General features: G+C 38.8%; 2 protein-coding genes across 7 annotated transcripts in view; one reads left to right on the plus strand and one right to left on the minus strand.

Moving 5' to 3' along the window:
• Positions 1-19,674, plus strand: part of LRP2BP (LRP2 binding protein) — a 31,202-nt gene that overhangs the window by 3,700 nt on the left and 7,828 nt on the right. The window contains exons 2-8 of one of the 5 annotated variants that reach the window (XM_050337950.1): positions 598-713; positions 2,674-2,787; positions 4,291-4,433; positions 4,512-4,617; positions 5,088-5,311; positions 9,872-10,037; positions 11,867-12,066. In XM_050337950.1, the coding sequence (XP_050193907.1) occupies positions 2,734-2,787; positions 4,291-4,433; positions 4,512-4,617; positions 5,088-5,311; positions 9,872-10,037; positions 11,867-11,932 (759 nt within the window). In that variant the 5' untranslated portion in view covers positions 598-713; positions 2,674-2,733 and the 3' untranslated portion in view covers positions 11,933-12,066. Of the gene's footprint in view, positions 1-210; positions 278-486; positions 714-2,673; positions 2,788-4,290; positions 4,434-4,511; positions 4,618-5,087; positions 5,312-9,871; positions 12,067-19,674 lie in introns of those variants that run through there. The other 4 variants (XM_050337947.1, XM_050337945.1, XM_050337946.1 and 1 more) reach the window with 4 other exon arrangements.
• SNX25 (sorting nexin 25) overlaps positions 12,149-19,674 on the minus strand; it is a 79,559-nt gene continuing 72,033 nt past the window's right edge. Inside the window, exons 15-19 of one of the 2 annotated variants that reach the window (XM_050337924.1) lie at positions 19,372-19,489; positions 18,104-18,170; positions 16,906-17,087; positions 15,204-15,319; positions 12,149-14,071 (exon numbers count right to left, since the gene is read on the minus strand). In XM_050337924.1, coding sequence (XP_050193881.1) covers positions 13,997-14,071; positions 15,204-15,319; positions 16,906-17,087; positions 18,104-18,170; positions 19,372-19,489 — 558 coding nt within the window. In that variant the 3' untranslated portion in view covers positions 12,149-13,996. The remainder of the gene's footprint in view (positions 14,072-15,203; positions 15,320-16,905; positions 17,088-18,103; positions 18,171-19,371; positions 19,490-19,674) is intronic. The other variant, XM_050337926.1, reaches the window with a different exon arrangement.

Genomic DNA, 19,674 nt, shown 5'->3' on the forward strand with positions numbered 1-19,674 from the left:
CCGCCGCAGGCCGGGCTGTGCCTCGGGGGGGCCCGGCACCGTAGCGGGGGACGCTCGGGCGGCGCGGGGGGCTCGGACCCGGCCCGGGCCGCGGCGGCGCCCCCGAGACACCGCGCCCCGGCCCGGCGGGACCGGGCTGCCCCCGCCCGGCGGGCTCGGCCAGAGCCCCCTTCGGGCGCGGGGCTCCCGGGGGGCTTCGACCGCCGCTGCTGGATGGCGCTGCACAGCGAGCCGCTGCCGCCGGACTGCAGCGCCCAGTCCGCCTCTGGCACGCCAGGTACTGCTCCCACTGTTCCCAGCCCGCCCCCGGGATACCAGGTACTGCTTCGCGCTCGCCGCTTCCACCTGTTCAGGTTCGCCTTTAAGCTCTTCCAGGACGAACTTCACGTTCACAAGTTTGTGAACAGGCTGTATTCACTGAATGTTTCCTTCAGGCTTTTGCTGACCTTTTCCTTTATATAACACATCCCTCTCTTCTAATCTTAGTCTTTTAAAGAATGCATTAAAAAGGGGACTTGGCCAGCTTCAGACCTTCGGTATGCTCACTGATGGTGTTCCAGCTCTGGGGACAGAACCAAATGGGTGTCTATTTTTAAGGAGATGACCGCATCCATGCTGCACTGTTTGCAAAACTAAAGGAGTTGCTGGTGAGGAGAGCGTCAGATGGAGATCCTCCAGCACCTTTTCTGGATGGACAACGGTACTATGAACAGGTTGTGCTTTCCATCTTTTAAGTAAATCTTACAAAGCTGACAATTTTCAATACCATTTCAGTGGGAAAAGAGACATCTTAAAAAAAAAAAAAAAAAACCAAAAAAAACCTACAAGAAGTTCCTATGTCTGTTTGTATCCCATTAAAATCACCAATAAAAACCCTAAAGCTTTTCCTGCACTTTCCCCAAGCATCTAATGATGTCTTCCAGTTCCCTCTCAGGTCTCCTTAGGACCAGATGAAAAAGAACCAGCCTATCCTTACAGCTAACTTCCAAGCCAAGTTGGTTTTTCTTGGCCAGCTGACTGGTCAAACACAATGCACTGTGTTTTCAGTTACCAGGGGTACTGATCCCTGACCCAAGACAGAGCTTTCGATCTTTGTTCCCCACCAGTTTTGATGAAACTTGTTGAAACATGTTTGAGATTCCTGTCCCTGCCTGCTTCAGCTAAAATTGGTTGTCCATATCTTTGAAAGCAAATGCTCAGGGAACACTCTAAGACTGGCTGGCAGGTGAACTTAAACCTCAGCTTCTTCTGAAAATTAGAACTTAGTTCAGAACATAGAATAGAATGTAGTACAAGTACTGATTCAGGTATTTTCCAGTGTGATGTGCATGGATTCAATACTCTTTACAGTGCAGCAGTGGCACAGTGTAAATCAGGGTTTGTCTCAGGGTTTTGTCTCAGGGTTTGCAGCAGGAAGATAATTAACTCAGGGTTTCTCCTTTCTGTGCCCTGCCCTTAATGTTTTCACTAATGAATTACCTGATCTTGGAATGATCAAGATTAACTCCATGGAGCATAAGACCTGTCTGTTTCTTGAAAAGCTGGCTTGGATGTCCATGAGATATATATAGATATAGATATATATACGTTCTTAAAGTTGTTCTTTGAGCCAGTTATAATGTTCAGATTTTTTTAATGTATGTCTGCAGTGCCTAAAAATGCACGTGCTCATAGTACTGCACTCTTAGATGTTAGAAAAAAACCCTACCTAATCAGAGCCATATGTCTCCTTCTTATAGCACTAAATTCTCAGGAAATGTAAGATTAGGTGTGCCTCCAGTACTTCTTTTTCTGATATTCACAACAGGTAGTTGTGAAAGTGAACTTGGTTTTTTTTTTCCCCCAAGGTCTTTAAAAAAACAAAGCCCACACAGTCATAATGGGTGAGGTCCCAAGACAATTAGTGGTTTAGACAATAGCTTGGACAGTATTAACAAGGGACAGTTTGTCATTGTGATGACATTTGACTTAGTGTAGAACTATTGCTTGGTTTTAAGCTTTTGCAGTCTGACACTGTTTTATCAAAACATACAGAAATTTGAAGGAAAAATATAGAGAAGAACATTTTAATTTCAATATTGTTTTTACTTAGTATGCATGCATAAAAATATTTTAGTAAGGCCACCAGGCTCAGTTAACTGTTACCCCGCAGTTGTTTAACAGTACTTTTAAATATAGTTTCAACTTAATGCAGGAGCAAAAACTCCCTAAGATTCTTTCTCAGAAATAAAAGTACCTCTGCTGCTGCAGTTGATGCCTTCATAAGAAATGTGGGGCAGACAGCTGGGTCCTTAAAAGTCTTAGACATCTGAGTTTATTAGTCTTTGTGAAACCAACCCTTAGCTGAGATGTAAAAGCAGACCTAAGTCAAAGGATGTCAGATAGACAGGGCAGGGACTCTGAATTAGATTTTATCTCCTTAAACTAAAATGATGGTGTTTTGGGAGACGACAAGAAAGTTTGTCAGAATGTCTTTTGGTTATCCAACTTTCTTGTGGCTGTTGACTTACTCTGTTTCTGTTTTCTGCCATTTCTGTGGTTCAATTTTTTTGTTCTTCATTCATGAGAGAAATGCTACAGGTTGAAAAATTGTAAAGGTGTATATATTGGAGAGTTAAGCTGCTGTATTAGTCCTCATTCTCTGTAGTTCATTGTTTGATTTGTCTTTCCCAGGGGTTGTATGAAGAAGCATTAAAGCAATTTAAAAAAATCGAGGATACAGATTTTCAAGCAATGTATCAGCTTGGTGTGATGTATTATGATGGACTAGGCACTGAAGAAGACCCCGTGAGTAATCCAGCTGCACACTTTTTACTTTTCTTCTAATATTAGCTGATAATTACTAGGAGCTTCTTTGTAAGTGTGATTGTTTAGTTTAAAATAAACAGCTTTTTGATTTAGAATCAGTTTCATAAAGTATGCATGTTTACAGAGCATCATTAAAGAGAGAGGGTTCTGGACTGAGGAAGTTCTCAAAAATGGCTATAATAAAATAGGTATATTTGAAAAATATGGTAATTTGTATTTTAAAATATAACTTCTAAGGGCTTGATTGTACTTTCTGTGGAAGCTACATTTAAAGATTGCTAATCATTTGTTACTTTTTAATAAGCAGTTCATATAAATGAAAATAAAGTGTGTAAAAATGGAAATCAAACAATTATATTTCAAAGTGTAAAACATCTGTTCCACAAAGACTTTTTTAAAATACTTTCTATTCTTCTAGCATAGATGCTAAAGATGATTGTGTTTCTGTCAGTGGTTGACAGTAATGTTTTTAAATTAGACAAATGAAAACTTACATTTGCAAGAAGTTGAGGAATTCAAACTGAATAATTATATTACAAAAAAGGAAGACAAAGGAATGCTTTGCTACATTAAGAGTTAATTTATCAGTAAAGATAATCTTAAAGAATAGCATGAGGAAAGAACACAAGCAGGATGAAAGAAAGGGTAAATTACAAGACAGGAGGAAAAAAAAAAAAAAAGAAAAGAAAAGAACCAAACAGTATATTAACAAAGGGGACTCTTGTCGGTGCTTATAGGATGGTCAGAAGAATGGAAAATATTCTGCTGGGGTTTAGAGGTGGTTCATTCGTTCTCTATGCCTGCATAATTACCACATTTATTTACTTGCAAATAAACATTTTAGCAGTTTCTTCCTTTTTTGTGTATTACAATATGGAAGCTGCATAAAGCACTGTTTCTGGTGTATTTAAACAAGGTCTCCATGCTAAATCCTAGCAGTGCAAACCTTGTCTCTAAAATACTTTTGAGATGCAGTTGCTCATATGCAATGTTCTCCATTTGTTTATTTAATGTTACCAGGCTTTGTCCTTTATGAATCCAAGGTATTTTAAATGAAGGGACTTGGAAGTGTACTTTGTCTTCTATTAAGACTGTCCTATGATTTCAAGATACATTATGCAATATGAAAAAGTTCATAGAATTCTGAAATTGGAAGTGTTGCAAGTTTAGGATGCAACATGCATTTACATAAGCAAAATAATATATTTTTTAATTTATTAGTGAAGAAGAGTAATATAATACCAAATGAACATTTACAAGGAAATGTTTCACATTAAAAATATGTTGGGGTCAAAGATCTAGGAGCTGTCCATTACCTAAAGATCAGTTCTGCTTTGGTATGAACTATTTTGCTACCAGTATGCCTCAACCTTTCTTCAGAGTGGAAGAATTACCTTTCTTGCAGAAGTTGGTGTGTTCTCAGATTCTTTATTTCATCCTCTTCACAATCTGAACATAATAACTTAAATGGCTCAATTTTAGGAAAGGGGAGTGGAATACATGAATAAAATACTCAACTCTGATTCCCCAAAAGCAAGACACCTGAAGGCTGCAGCTGCATACAATCTTGGCAGGGCATATTACGAAGGACGTGGTGTTAGGCGTTCAACCAAAGAGGCTGAAAGGTAAGAGCAGTCAGTGATTTTTCTGACAAATTATAAGATTCTGTGTTAACTTAAACTTTGTTGTCCCCATTTGCTTAGGTTGTGGCTTATTGCTGCAGACTACAGAAATCCAAAAGCAAGTGTAAAAGCCATGAGTACTTTAGGAATGCTTTATTCTATGCCAGTTCTAAAAGATCTGAAGAAGGTAAAGTCCGCTTGTACCTTTTGAAATGAAAATGAGTCCCAATTAATTTTTAATTTTATGGAAATATTACAGTGATATATTTGATTCTGAAAGATGTGTTTTAAGTAGTTAGGCAACATTTGACATTATCCATTTAAGTCTATATGAACAGATGGCCAGAATCCCTCATTTTGACTCACTTGACACTGCTGGTGAAGATTTATTTATATTTTTTTTAGTGAGAGTATCAGGAAGAATGATAGAATGGATTAAAGTTTTGTCAGCTTTGGTAACCTTCAGAAATCAAGCAGATGTCACTGATTGACAGCTCTGACAGTAAATGGAGCAGGCTTAAAAGCCTTACAAGGATTCTGCTTTCTTTTATGTATAAGCACTTCTTATAGGATGCTTGGTATAAGAGCTCTTATGGAAACAGTAGACAAGGAAAGCAGCTAAAGTAAATATATACTCCAACTTCGTGTCTCATTTAGGCCTTTTTCTGGCATTCAGAAGCATGCGACAATGGAAATCTGGAATCACAGGGAGCACTTGGCATTATGTATCTCTATGGACAAGGTGTACGTCAAAACACTAAGGCTGCTTTGAAGTGCTTGAGAGAAGCAGCAGAACGTGGAAACATCTATGCTCAAGGCCATCTTGTAGAATATTATTACACTAAAAAATTTTACTCAAAAGCTGCTGCACTGGCCAAAAGGTGAAGTTAATTTTGCTTTATTTTTCATTATGGTTCATGCAAGACCACGTAACCCAGATTAAAAGTATTAATAAGTTAATGCTCTTGTCTTTCAAACTCGAGAGATCTTTGAGATAATGAATTGCAAAACCTCATCTTTAAAGATAGAATAGCTAAACACAAAATTAATACTATAAGGTTTTCAATTACTCAGTATGGTTAAATTTTTCTTTCTGGTCCTGTAAAGCAAAACACCATTGAACTAGAATCCAAAGTAGATGTCCACATGCAAGCCTGCCTTTCTTGTGTCTCTTCAGTCCACAATCTCCTTTAGGCTCCTGCCTTCACCATTCCCTTTAAACCCCTACAATCATACAATCCTCAGGTTGGAAGGCACCTCACAGATCACCTGGTCCAACATTTCTTGGCAAAAGCACGGTCTAGGCAAGATGGTCCAGCACTCTGTTCAGCTGAATCTTAAAAGTGTCCACTGTTGGGGAATCTACCACTTCCCTTTATCTGCTTTTCCATTTCTGCTGTGCTCTCTCTTGGCTTTTAGCAGGCTCAGAAGCTCACAGTTAAGTAAAGGAGGTTTCTTGCCCCACATACTTTCCTTACCCTTAAAGGGAATGAACAATTTTTGTGCTTCCAGGAGAGCATTCTTGAAGACCTTGTCTTAGTACTAACTCTCAGTGAGCTCAGCAGGATCCCAGATCCACAATATTGTCATCACTGCAGCCAAAACTATCACTAACTGAGATATTACAAAGCAGAGTTTCTTGGTTTGTGAGGAACATATCCAGCAATGCCTCATTCCTAGTTGGCACATCTGACATTTGTATAAGGAAGCAGCTCTCTACTGCTCCATGGCAGGAACTGGATTGATGGCTTGGGAGTTGCTGTATTCTTCCATCTAATGTCTGGGTAGTTAAAGTCACCCATAAGAACCAGGTTCTGTTACCCAAAACTTATTAAGTGACCCAAATATTGCCTTGTTGGTCTCATTGTTTTGGTTTGGAGGTCGGTAGCAGATGCCTAATGCAAGATGCCTCTTGGAAATGACCCCTCTGATCTTGACCCAGAAGCATTCGATAAGGCTTCTAAAATTGCCATAGCTGACTTCTATACATTCGAGTTCTTAACACAGAGCATGATTCCTCCTCCTCCTCTTCCCTTCCTGTCTTTACAAAGCAGCTTAGAGCCACCCATTGTGATGCTCCTGCAACGTGAGTTGTTCCACTACATTTCAGTTATTCCTGATTTTGTAGCTTTCTGACTGGGTGCAGAGCTCCAGCTCCTCCTGTTTGTATACATACACTTGAGGTGGTTGGTCTTCTGGTTCACATCTTCGGAGGCAGCTAACGAACATTTGTTGCTGCTGTGGTTGGCTTGATTTATTCCCCATCTGGTTGCAATGGCACAGGTGCTACAACTTTGAGTCCAAAGTGCCCCCCAAGTCCTTCACTTTAAAGCTTGCCTCACCGGGTTAGCTAAAGATTCCCTTGCCTATTTAGCCAAGTGGATCCCATCCCTCCCTAATGGGCTGTAGTCAAAGAATGCCCTGTTGCCATAAAAGCCAAAACAGTCATGACAGCACCAGCCAGGAAGCCAGAAGTTTATTTGTTTTGTATGTCTGGTTTTGGCTGCATCCTTCCACCTAACTGGTAAAATGGAAGAAAAGGCTACCTGGCACAAATACTTTTCATGTACACTCCCAGGACTTTGTAGTTTTCCTTGATTCTGTGATGTCTGTCACTCGTGCCCACATGAGAGAGTAGCAAAGGATCTGTGCTGTGGCACCCTCCCAGCAACGCCTCAGGCCTCAGCTTCTGGACAGCCTGATTTTGGTTGCAATGCCAGAGGGTGGGGAGGGAAGTAGAGTCCTTTTGAGGATCACCAGGTGGATCACCAGGGTTCAAGGTGTCTCATTCTCTGTGGTGTCATGATTCCAAAACCACTTATCTATCGCTGTCTCAGCATCTCTAATACAAAGAACACAAGTATTCTTCCACTCTCCACCTACCCCATCTTAATATGATTTCTATCCACTGCTTCCCATCCATCATTCCTTACTCTGTGGCTCAGTGTGCTTTGGTCTGGTTCAGGAAATGCAAGCATTGATGCTGGTGGGATCCTGCAGTAAGCACTCCGAGCAGCACTGCCTGGGACTTAGAAGCAGCTGCTGCACACAATGCCAAGTTATCACCCTTGAGCTTTTCATCAGTTGCTGCTTACAAGGATGCATACTGTACAGATGCTTTTAAGTCTGGACCACAAAACAGGCATCTGCATACAAATGGATTCTGGTGGTTATCTTCTTGCTTAGAGGTACTGGTCTGAGTCCCAGTTAGGCAGCACTGACTGGCCTTTTCACAGGCAGTCACTGTGGGACTCACTGCTCTACCTACGCACTCTGGAGTGGCTCGTGTATTGAAGAAATAGCGGCTTCTGTTATAGGCTGCACTTTTTAAAATAGTCTGTATCAAGTTTCTGTGTCCTGAACTAGTCTTGGAGAACAAGAACAGTGTTGGTGCCATTTCTACAGCTGATAAACAGACAAACTTCCAGAGCTCAGCATATAAATTCAATCTGTCAATCAGATTATTGATTTGCTGGAAATAAGCTGCAAATAGATGGACTACTTGCACAAGCTGCACACAATAGCATTCATGCTTCTTGGGGTATGTTTACAAAACTGCTGCTGCCTGGCAATAAACAAATCACAACTCACCATCTTACAGAAGCTGCACCCTGTATATGCCATTGCATAGCAGAAGCTCTGGTAATTCAGTAGTGCAGCTATGAATGCTGTTTGCTGTACTCTTTGCTGGAAGGGATTGTTTCTCTCTGAACTGCTGCTTTTCTTTCTTTTGCACTGTAAGTAGACTGATAGCTATTCAGTCTAGTCTAGCCTGTCTCACTTGGAATGAATCCCCTCCAGTCAACACTGCATGGTAGATTATTCAGACAAGTAAATTGTGCACTTCATCAGCTGCAACTGTGATTGCACAAAATAGCAATGAAATCCCACAGTATAGTCAGAAGTGACAATATCTGAACCAAAAGATACTGCCACCATTAGAATTGGAGTTGGCCTTAAGGCAAAAATTTCAGGAGTTCAACCAGTAGTTTCAAGTGCCAATATCTTTTCTGCTAAAATTTGTCCTTCTGCATTCATATCAACTACACAGTTTGTTACATTATGTACATACAGATATTATGTGATTATGTACAGTATAACCTTGCCTAATGTTTGAAGTCTGGATTAGCTACTGATACTTCACTTCAAATAATTTATTTATCCCATATGATTCTACTAACCCATTTCTGTGATATGTTCTTGAAGGCAGCTGAGATGAAAGAGAGTTTTCGTCTGACTTTACTGGATATTGTTATTTGCATCAGCATCCTGTGGTGTATCTTTTGGAAAGGAGGCAAAAATGCTGTGCATCAGGAAAGATGAGAGAATTGGTTGCTGTTGTCATATTTCAGTGTTCTGGTTACTAAGAACAGTTGCGTTACTGTATTTGTTAATAGGACCAAATTAGGTAGGAGAACATTGCTCTCAACACATTCAAGTGATTTAGCAGGCACTGGCTTGAAGAGGGCTAATTGGGAACAATCTTTCATAAACACTGATTTATAGGTAGTAGCTATAAACTGAAATGACTTGAACTTTTCCTTCTTTTTTTCTGTCAAATCTGTGACTATCTGATACAGCTAAAATGATGTGTGAAGAAGCATATAGTTACTGTTTGGTACCTGGAAAGCATATGGGCCTTGGGGATTTCTGTTTTAAGACAACAGAAAAAAAAAATCACTTCCCCCTTAGAAAATGTTGTACCTAGTATTATAGTGACGATACTATGTAATGATAGCCTGAGAGTTAAAATTACATTTGCTTTGTCCGTCTGATTCTTAAAATGGTTCTTAGTAAAAACAACATGCAGAAAATAAGATGACGGCAAGCATGCAGAAGAAAGGAAATAATTGAGCTGAAACAATCATAAGTGAAACAATAATAAGTGGTTGTCCTAAGTGGGTTTTATAACCAGAGGCTCTCAACTATGTCCAAGATTTTCACATTATGATGATTTGCCAATATCCTAGTAAGAACTTGGAATTTGAGAATTGTAGAATCATGGAATGATTTGGGTTGACCCTTTATAGATCATCTAGTGCCAGCCCCTTTGCTGTGGGCTGGGGCATCTTCCACCTTGTGGACTGTAATTGAGGTGGCTCAATTACAACTGCCTTTCTTCAACATACAATTTCCATGAAATAATAGGAACAATTAGTGTAAAATACATTGCCTTTTATAACCAGTATAACTATAATGAAAGTGACTTCAAAAGTTATATATTTGTTTGCTGTTTAATATCACAACATTCAAATAAGACTAACTTTAAATCAAATACCGAATAGAAAACTCCTCATAAGATGCTGAATACATGTAAATTTCAGCTTATTTTTGGATAATACCAGAAATGGAAAGGAGGCGTTGTCAAGGTCATATATGGTCAACTTTAATTATAGCTTGACCTAGCACTATCTAACCTAATGCTCTAAATTCCACAATAGGACCACAGAAAACAATGACATCAATATGCTAGCCAAGAAAACTGATTGCCATCCAACATATGTAGCCAAGGGGGTTGCTATGGCTGCTTTCTACTTGGCTAGATGCCTCCAGCTTGGCCGAGGCATAAAGCAAGATCAAGATGCTGCTAAAAAGTACTATTCTAAGGTAAGTTGAGAAAGTCTACCAGACTAATTTATACCTCATGAAATTGAGCAATACCTTGGATTTGAGTCTTTCAGCTTGCTGTTCAGTTAAAATCTCCAGCATTATTTGTATTAAAAAAAAAACCAAAAAACACAACTGTGCAAGAAAAGGCATAGTGATAAAAGTATATTGACAACTACTCAAAATTGTCTTGAAAGGATGCTATCTGGCCACTTGCTTAAGCAAACAACACGTTGTACAAAACCAACAAAAAAAATCCATGGTAATTACCACAGCAAAGAGCTTGGTAACGTGAAAGATAAATTAGCTACAACAATTTGAATAATTCTATCCCAAATTAATTTGCTGTCATTCTCTAAAACTGAAAAATCATTACTTTTCCTCTGCTTTAGATTCTCTAGCAATTATAAATTTCATTAATGATACTTAATTAAGCCATAACTGGTTCTCAGGCTTATTTTTATAATTATATTTTTAGCAGTAGCCTAGGATGTACTGCTTTCCCTGTTCCCTATACGCAGGGAAAAAAACCAATCAGTCACATTTTTTTAAAGTTTAATCTTGGAGTAAGATTTATTGCTTGAGGAAAAATATCAATAATTGCCTCTAGAAGATGAATCTGCTAAGTAATACTGTGATGCCTAAAGGGCTTGATTATACCAACTGAAGGGAGTGTAGAAAGTTTGCATCTGTGCTTTAGAGAGATTCTATGATTTCTGTGCATGTAGTGACTATTTGTTTCTGCAAGTAGAATACTTTAACGTCCAGCTTGGTGCAATCTAAACAAATGGAGAGTTATGTAAATGACAAATTATCAAATAATTTTTGTGGCTCCTGACTCAGGGAAGCCACTGATATGAGGGTCTTAGCAGAGCACGTGATCTTCTGAATACAGACATTTTAAACATTTTTTTCTCCTGCTGTGAAAAGTGTTATAGAGGATAGGGTGAGGAGGAGATCAGGAAAGGAATCTAAGCTGAGGTGTTAGGAACACTGTAGCCAGTATTCCTAGTTAAATCTTAAGGCATCAAAGAGGTCCATCAGGATTAAATTGCTGCATGGCTTTGTGGGAGCCACTGTCTCCTAAAGTCTAGCAAAACCACCACTACTAAAAGAAGATTACAACTTTTATTCCTTATTCACTAGCTGTACATCTGAGACTGGTGTAGGAATGGCAGTGGCTTCTCAGGATAAAGAGAGATAATTCCTATTGACTGGTGCCATGCATCTCTAAATCAACAGTAAAAGAAAAGGAACGTAATATAAACAAGGAAGTTCCCTCAAGCAGTAACTTCAGCACAAGTAAGAGTTGTGGGGGTGTCCAGTTTCTTTTTGCCTGGAAAATTCTCATGTTAACTGTACAATTACACCTACTTAAAGTTAAAATCATATTTGTTTTTTAAATTAACTTCCCTGCTGTTGTTTTGGCATACCATTCTTAGACCCAGTCAGTTTTGAAAGAGGTGAGTAACAGAAGATGGGCACCCCCTAAGGGTACTGAAATAGATGATGGCAGTGAATGAAACTGATCAAGTCTGTAAGCAGATTTATGCTCTGACTGAAGTCACCACAGGCCATGCCAACAGAATTTAAAAAAATAAACCCAAGATGAACACTACAGTCAAGTATGCTAATTTTAAATCCAGATTCTTTTCTTACGTGGCATCAGAAACAGGAATTTAAACCCAAATATATAAGCTCCTCAATATTTTAAAAAAGTTGATTATCTCAGGTTTTTTGGCACTAATAGACCTTATTAGTGTTATATTGACAACATCTAATTTTATTGTAGCTATAAACCGCAACTCTGGTATTCTTTGTTTTCAAAGGCATGCCACCTGGATCCTGCTGTTGCCTCTGACCTTGAAGTGGCAGCTAATCTTGGCAGAATTTAGCATTTCCTTTAACTATGCTTGTTATGTAAATGTATTTCCTGCAGTAAATCATCATTAATCTCCAGCAATTACAGACTGTGCCTTACTTACTGCTTGCTTTTCAACTTTCTCTAAATTCTTCTTTAAAGCAATTTCCTGATTCATTTTATCTAAACCGAAGAAAAAAGCTCACACTCTTTCTTTAAGTCAGATGAAGCCAAGGCAGACTTTTAAAAGTAGTATTAAAGACTTAAAGTTTTATTAAGGACATTTAACTGGGAACAGATATATTTTCTTTATATCATACTGCTACGTAGCACATGAATCAAAACAAAACCAAATAAAAATGGTTGTTTCCTTTCTGCATATGTAGTGCTTCTTTTAATATTCTGAAAAGTATGAATGTGAACTTGTCTAGTTTTCACACACAGTCCACTCCCAGGCTATGGCCATTTTTAAACCTTGTCTTTGTTAGTGGTATGTATATTTTCTTTCACATGCTCTCTAATGCATCTAGATCTACTTAAGTGTCTTTACACATTTTACTCTTGGATTGCAGAGATTCGAAGTTGGAAACTGGCCGGTAAGACACTCAGCTTTACAGTTCAAGCCATGCCAGCTTGTAAAACTAGAAAATACTATTTACAGAACTATGGAAAGAAACCCTCCAAATATGAGTATGGAAATATTCAATATACATTCTCAGCATGAAGCTTGTTTTCCTTAATCATTCATATTGCATTTACATTGGCTCTGCTTGTATTAGAAATTGTTGAAAACCTTTTGGCTAGGAGTATGTCTGAGCAATGTCATGCTCAATCTTTTATCAAAAGATACTTTGATTAACCAGTAGTAAAACTTAATTGCTATGGTAAGATTGCACATTTTTCAATACCCACTTACTTACAGAACTTCCTAAGTGCTGAATTTGGCTTGCTTCTTAGGACTGCACCATGACCTGAAAACTTTCCTGAATGTGTTGGAACAAAAGGCTGGATGTTACTAAAAATGTTCATTAAATAGAGAATACAGATAGTGTGTACCTTACAATACAGCCAGTTTTATCTGCAAGTAGTTTTTCTAAGAGCACAACTGTACTGAATTGAAAAGACAGTAATGAGTGTCACCTTGGGATTTGTGATGATGTTTAATTATTCAGATGTGCATTGAGACCATATTTACATATTTTTACATAAATTAAAAAAAATAACCAAAAGCAAAAAACCACCGAAGACAGTTTTCTTTCCTGGTATAAAATAAGGGAAATATTTGAAGGTTTTTTGAAATTGGGGTATTTGAATAAAACAGCCCTGAGTAATATCAGGGAAGTTGTTAGAACGGTTTAATTAAATGTCTGCTTGATCATTCATAGAAGCAATTCATAAGCACTAATCTCTGAACTAACATTTAACACAGGCATTCTGTTAGGACATACCAGTTTACAATACATAATTTTGACACAGACTTCAAAGCAATGTAGATATTTCTTACGAAACTAGTGCTGTCAAACTCATTCATTAGTTGTCAGTACAGCCTCACTATCAAATACTGCAATCCAGTTGTGATATTTATTGCTTACAAATGCTTCAAACTACAGGAAATCTTTGGTAAAAACAAAATTGATAAAATTTTCACAATAGCTTTACATGTAGTATTGCACAACAAGGCTTTTTCAATACACAAGAAAAAAAGAGGAATGCTCAGATCCTCAGTGAGGAGATTAGAACTGTACAACATTCATTAGTTTTCCACTATAAGCAAAATTTCTTTTCATAAATGTTTAAAATATTTTCTGGTTTCTTTCGGCATATATGAACATTTATTTTTCAATCTATATTTGAAACAGAAGAGTAGTCAAATAGAACCATTTAAATAAAAATTGGCAGCTATACAGCATTGTTTTGTCTACCCTACTACAGCATCAGATCTTTTCAAGTCTGTTTACCTCACAAAAAACTCAAGAGGAAAGAAAAATGCTAAAAATAATCATAGTCCTCAGCCCTCTATGGAAAAGAGGAAAATAAGTTTCATGTCTATTATCGAACATAGACATTTCTCTAGTGGTCCAGTTGTGCAGATTCAAACCTAAGTGGAATTAAGCTGCTCTAAATGAGCTCTCAGCTCAGGACACAGTTCAGTTAGCAGCAGTTCCAGCAAAACCTGAAAAAGAGAAACGAGTTAAGATGATGCAGGTGCCAAACAAATGAGAATTTCTTATTCCCTTCTGTCATGTTTAGAGCATCACGGACAACAGAAGCACGTACGTTCAATTCTGTTAATCATTCACGCAACTATTCTTTCATCCTGAGGTTAGCATGTGCCCTGCAGAGAACATGGGAAATGTCTTAAGGCTGAAAGGAGGCAAGTGCAAAGGGCAGCTGCTTTCAGATGGGGATTTCCCACCCAGCATAAACTGTCGCTGTTCTGCCAAGGACTCTGCAGCATGACAAGCAAGCACCAGAGCACGCATCTCATGCATGTCGTGAGCAGGCTGCATCCTCTCCAGTGCTAAGGCTGCACTGTGTGATGGGCTGGTGGCCAACATGAGCCAGAAGAGACTGACTGAGCGTGAAGGTATAATCCAGCTGCATACTCCAACATAGTCCCAGCAGTTGAGGAGTGGAACTTTTGGAGTCGTATCATGTCCTAACTACAAGCCAGTCCTGGATCCCTCCTTTCCTAGGATTCTCCAAAACATATTTATTTTTCTAAGCTGTATGAAGAAATTAGTTTGCACCTTACTAAGTCGAGAAAGATGGATGTGGCTGAGGATCTCTTTTAGACAAAAGTAAAGCCTTTTATTTTTAAACTTAGGTGATCAAACCAAGTACATTTTTCTCACTTATTTTAATTAAAAAAAAAAAAAAGTTACTTGCACACAGGCCAATAGTTCAAATTATAATGGCCAGTCTTCGCAAGCGAAGATCCGGGGAAGGTCTTTACACCTTCCAGCCTGCGCATTGGATTTTTTAGGTGAGACACAGTGTGCGCGGAACTGAGCCCACCCTTTAATCCTAAGGTTCATCTGCCGGGGCCAAGCGAGCTTGGACGGTGGCAGCGAGGTCCTCAGGACGTAGGTGGGTTGCCTTTAAGGGCTAACGAGCCCCACCTGCCCGGGAGTGGCCCTGACCGGGAATCGAACCCGGGTCTCCGCGGTGATAGCGCGGCGCCCTTACCACTAGACCACCAGGGGCTCCTAGTTCAAATTAAATCACTGTTTTAACACTGAGTGAATAGAGCTCAGCAATTAACAAGATCATGAAGTTAAAAAGCTACTTTTCTGGTTACTTACATAAAGTAGATGCTTGTTAGCCTTCCTTTCTTGCAATGCATTGAACACTTTCACTACACCATGACGGGCATTTTGTTGTCCAACAAGATTCTGCAGAGTATCTGCAACAAACATCACTTCAGCTTATTTTGGTTTACTCCTGCTAGGCAAACCTCCAGCCTATACTACTACCCAGAATTACACAACCAACCCCATCAGGGTTGGAAAAGACCTTCAAGATCACCTAGTTCAACCATAAGGACCCATAAAGGAGGGGAAACAAAGCCACTGCACTTCAGTGGCCCTTGGTTACACAGTGCCTACTCAACAACCTTTTAAAAATATAGGTAATTTAGGTCACAGCTTGAAAAGATACCCTTATTCTCAAATTACCCAAATTAGATAATAGTGTGTAAATCTCAGTGACAACACTTTACGTGTTTTAACATGACACACAGGATGCTTTTTTGGTAGTTCACCTCACAGTCAAGTCTAATCTCATACATCATCTCATACATTATTAAACCATTCACTTAAATTACCTACACCAACAAAGACAGAATTCCTATAACAGTTAAGAAAGATTTAGCACTTTAATTGCTTCTCAATCTTCGCCGAGAGTACTTCCCACAAGTAAGCAGTTCAGAGAATTCTTAGTCAATTATTTACATTTTGGATTAAATTAGAGAATAAATAGTGATCCAATGCTCCACCATTAATCTAAGGTGCATTCAGCTGTGTCCTGTCATACGGCTCCAAACTCAGAAACAAACAAACACACAGAAAAATGAAACAAAACCACAAACTATGGAAGGCCATCCAGATAAGAAGGTCAGTATATAACACAGGGAGTAAATGGAGAGTTGTTTACACATGAAATAAATATTTTGCATGCATACCTGCTGCTTTTTTGCAGTAAAATTTAATTAAACAACCTAATGCACAGTGTGTCTCAGTGAAGTCATAAAAGAGCTCATTCTCTTCAGATGAAGAGGAGATAAAAAGCATTCAAGTTACGTTTAAGTGCACTTCCAAGTGCTAAAAGTAATGCTATTGTTTCTTCCCAGTTAGGAGCCTTTGGTTTGCACGATCTCTGAGGAGTCAAAAATATATAACTGGACTTCTGGTCCTGTGAATGGGACAGGATGGAGCATCTCAGAATGGTGCCCCAGAAACGTGCTGGCTCAAGAGGAAGCTGCCTAAGCTTGGGAGATAAGGGTGGGAAAGGAAAATACTGGGGAACCAACTCAGTCTAGGATCTTTTTCTGTCCAGGCTGCAGGTCACTCTAACATTCAGTGCTCTGAAATCTCACATCAGAAACAGACAGTGATACACAACATGACATTGTGGGTAGACCTCTCTCTTCAACTTCAAAATAAAAGAGGAAGAAGTAATTGGGACGGTGCCACTCTTCTATTTGTCAAGTAGTTCCAGGTAGCAGAACCACTTGGTATTTGCTCACAGAGAATCAGCAGAGAGAAAGTCTCAACTGAGGTTCCTTGATGAATATTACACACGGAAGTACAGCAATACTGGATTTTGCATCCACCAATATCTATTCATGCCCTTTACCAGACAGGCAGGAGAGGCAAAGAGTAAGGCCAAAATCATCCTTATTTATGCAAATAACCATGATTTAGAACTCTACAGGAAAAAAATTTGATTAGCCAGTTTCCTTATAGCTACTTAATCTGTGACTACGCAGAACAAAAGTGATCTCACCTGGAATGTTTTCAAGTAGTTTTTGCTGTGCTCTCTGTTTTGTCTCTTGCTTTTGTTCATCGCTCTTGGCTCTCGGTGGTGGTGCTAACTTTCCATTCGGCCAAAAAGCATCTCGAAACACACCAATGTAGTAAACAAGCATTGGTTCACTGAACATCCAGTGTACAGTGTCACGGATCTGCCTGTGAAGAAGTGTCGAAGGGAGCCCATCAGAGCTAGTCCTTCATGTTTTATCAGAGCTAGTCTTTCATGTTTTATACAGATTTATTCTTTTTACTTTTAAATTGTACATTGGAACTACATTTCAATGATGGGCACTACAAAGGCTCCACGGGGAAAAGACGTAAAAATCAGGTAACTAATCGAAGCAAACTCCAAACTAGTTGCATGCACAGATGTGCCTGCTAGGATAAAGACAAAGTTTTGATAGAAGCACAGTAGATTCCCTCACAGATAGCAAAAAGCACATTACTGAAGGGATTGCAAATGGATATAGCCTCTTCCTGGGCCTGCAACCCTCACTGTAGCCTTCAGCACCAAGAGTCTGAGGTGGAGAGCAGGCCCCTGGCAGTACTGCTGAACCGTGCCACACTGCAGCCAAAACCCTTAAAATCAATAAATGTAAAAATTCAGCCTACATTAAAAAGCTATATAGCAACTTTACACACATGCTGTGCTCACACACTCTATCCCTCTCTGTCCTCTCTCAGATATCTTCCATCTTAGTTATCAGCACTGTATGAACAAATGAACCAATCAATTTAAAACTCACTGAGTGTAAACTGTCAGAGACCAGTCCAATTTACTGCTACATAACATACATAAAAGGCTTTAAAAACCACACTGGCCTGGGCAAATTTAGTCACTGACTGGACAAAGAATAGCTTATTCTGCTGGTAGAATACTTTTCCAAGTTTTTTCTGAAATAAAAATTTCTGAAGCAAAAATACAGCGTTCCACGTGAAGGTGTGTATAGACAGGCACATTGACTTCATAGCCTCATGCAGGCCTCACTTGACAAAGATAATTCACATATCTGTGTTTTCTCTAATCAACATACTTGTACACTGAGCTGTGTAAAACAAATGCAGATTGTCATATACAACAGAACGTCCCCATCATTTTTTTAACAATTCTACTCTCAGCCTTTTTTTCATAGAACAACAATGAAGGTTCATTTAAAGCAACAACTACTTACTTGTTGATAGTTCTTCCAAAAGTGACTTGTACTAGTGCAATTAATGTTTTTCTGACCCATTTGAACACTAGAACAATGAAAAAATTATGAAAAATAATTACCAAGAAGTTAATAACATTGCAGAACCCATGATCATGTCCAAAACCTTCCCCCTGTACCCCTCAAACCAAATCCAAACAAACCACCCCTACAGTAAACACATTGTGATAACCCTTTCTAAGATTTCATTAATTGTACAGGGGTCCCATTTTTCTCAATTGCTTTCCCTGTAGTGTTTGCTATATGATTTTTAAATCTTGCAGATTACACAACATATATAATGTGCATTTTAGGTTATACTGTAAACTTTTATGTTTAAGAATATTTCAAGTTCACGGAGCCATACAACTACACAAAACCCTTTTTCTCCTACAAAAAACCAAATGTCTTCAAAATCCTCACCTTTTTTGTTTCTGCTAGTACAATGTACACACAGCAGCACCATTAAAATTCTGAAAACATTTTCACTCAAATAAAGCAAGCAGTCAGCTTTCCACAAATAAAGGAAACAAATGTGAGTGCTTCCTAGTAATTACTGGTTAATCTTGCTTTCATGCTGTTCATTATCAGCACAATAAAACCTATATTTGGAAGATACATCTGCCATTTTTGGAAGGTGCTGTATTTTGTAATAGTTACCCTGTAAATCATTTTATAGAGCACCATGTGTGGCTGCACATTCAAATAGAAACAAAAATAGTTTTCTTTATTACCATCATTCAGTCACATAAAGGAGAAAAAAATATCTAGTATTTAAAAATGCCACAATTCTAGCATCTTTTCCATTATACAAATTGTAGAACTAAAGTGCATACATAATTCACTTAAAACAGATACTAAAAACGTATTTATTTGCCCAAGACATGTTCTATAATAAAGCCATCTTTCCTTCCTCAGAATTTATATATTCTAAAAATCTATTTACAAAAAACATGCTAGTCTTTTTCTGGTTTTTCCCACATTTTTTTTTCATTAAGAACCTAATTCTAAATGCAAATGCTCTCCCCTACCAGTTAAATTTTTATAACCACATTGGTATTTCACTTTTGAATGAAAGCTCTGAAGTTATAAACTACTGAGGAACAGCTTGGTTCCAAACAAACAAACTGGCTATAGAGATTGTAAGAACATTTCTACTTATTGAAACAGCAGAAGAATCCGAATGACAAAGAGCCCCAGACTTCTGAGCCAACAGATTCCAGTGGCAATTAAGTAGGTTCACAGCTTACTTCCTCGCAGTTCAAAAATCTCTCCAATCAGCATGAAACACGGTTCAGCAAGAGAGTCCTTTTTCCCATCCACCTCCTCTCCATAGTCCGACAGGTCACTATCCTCTTCTGTTTCTTCCTAGGAAGAGAGGCACAACATGGGTATGCACTGCAGTTCCCCATCCTTTATCCAGAATGGATTTTTCTACTGCCATGCTCTGGAGAAGGAGCACAGCCAGTCATCTCACAAAAGGGTATTAGGGCCAAAAACTGCTGCTGGCGGGATCTGGCAAACAGGAACCTCACTAGGGATTTTGAAAAGGG

The sequence above is a fragment of the Myiozetetes cayanensis genome, unplaced genomic scaffold (genome assembly GCF_022539395.1).
Source record: "Myiozetetes cayanensis isolate MyiCay16 unplaced genomic scaffold, myiCay2020 scf7, whole genome shotgun sequence".
In the NCBI taxonomy this organism is placed as follows: Eukaryota; Metazoa; Chordata; class Aves; order Passeriformes; family Tyrannidae; genus Myiozetetes; species Myiozetetes cayanensis.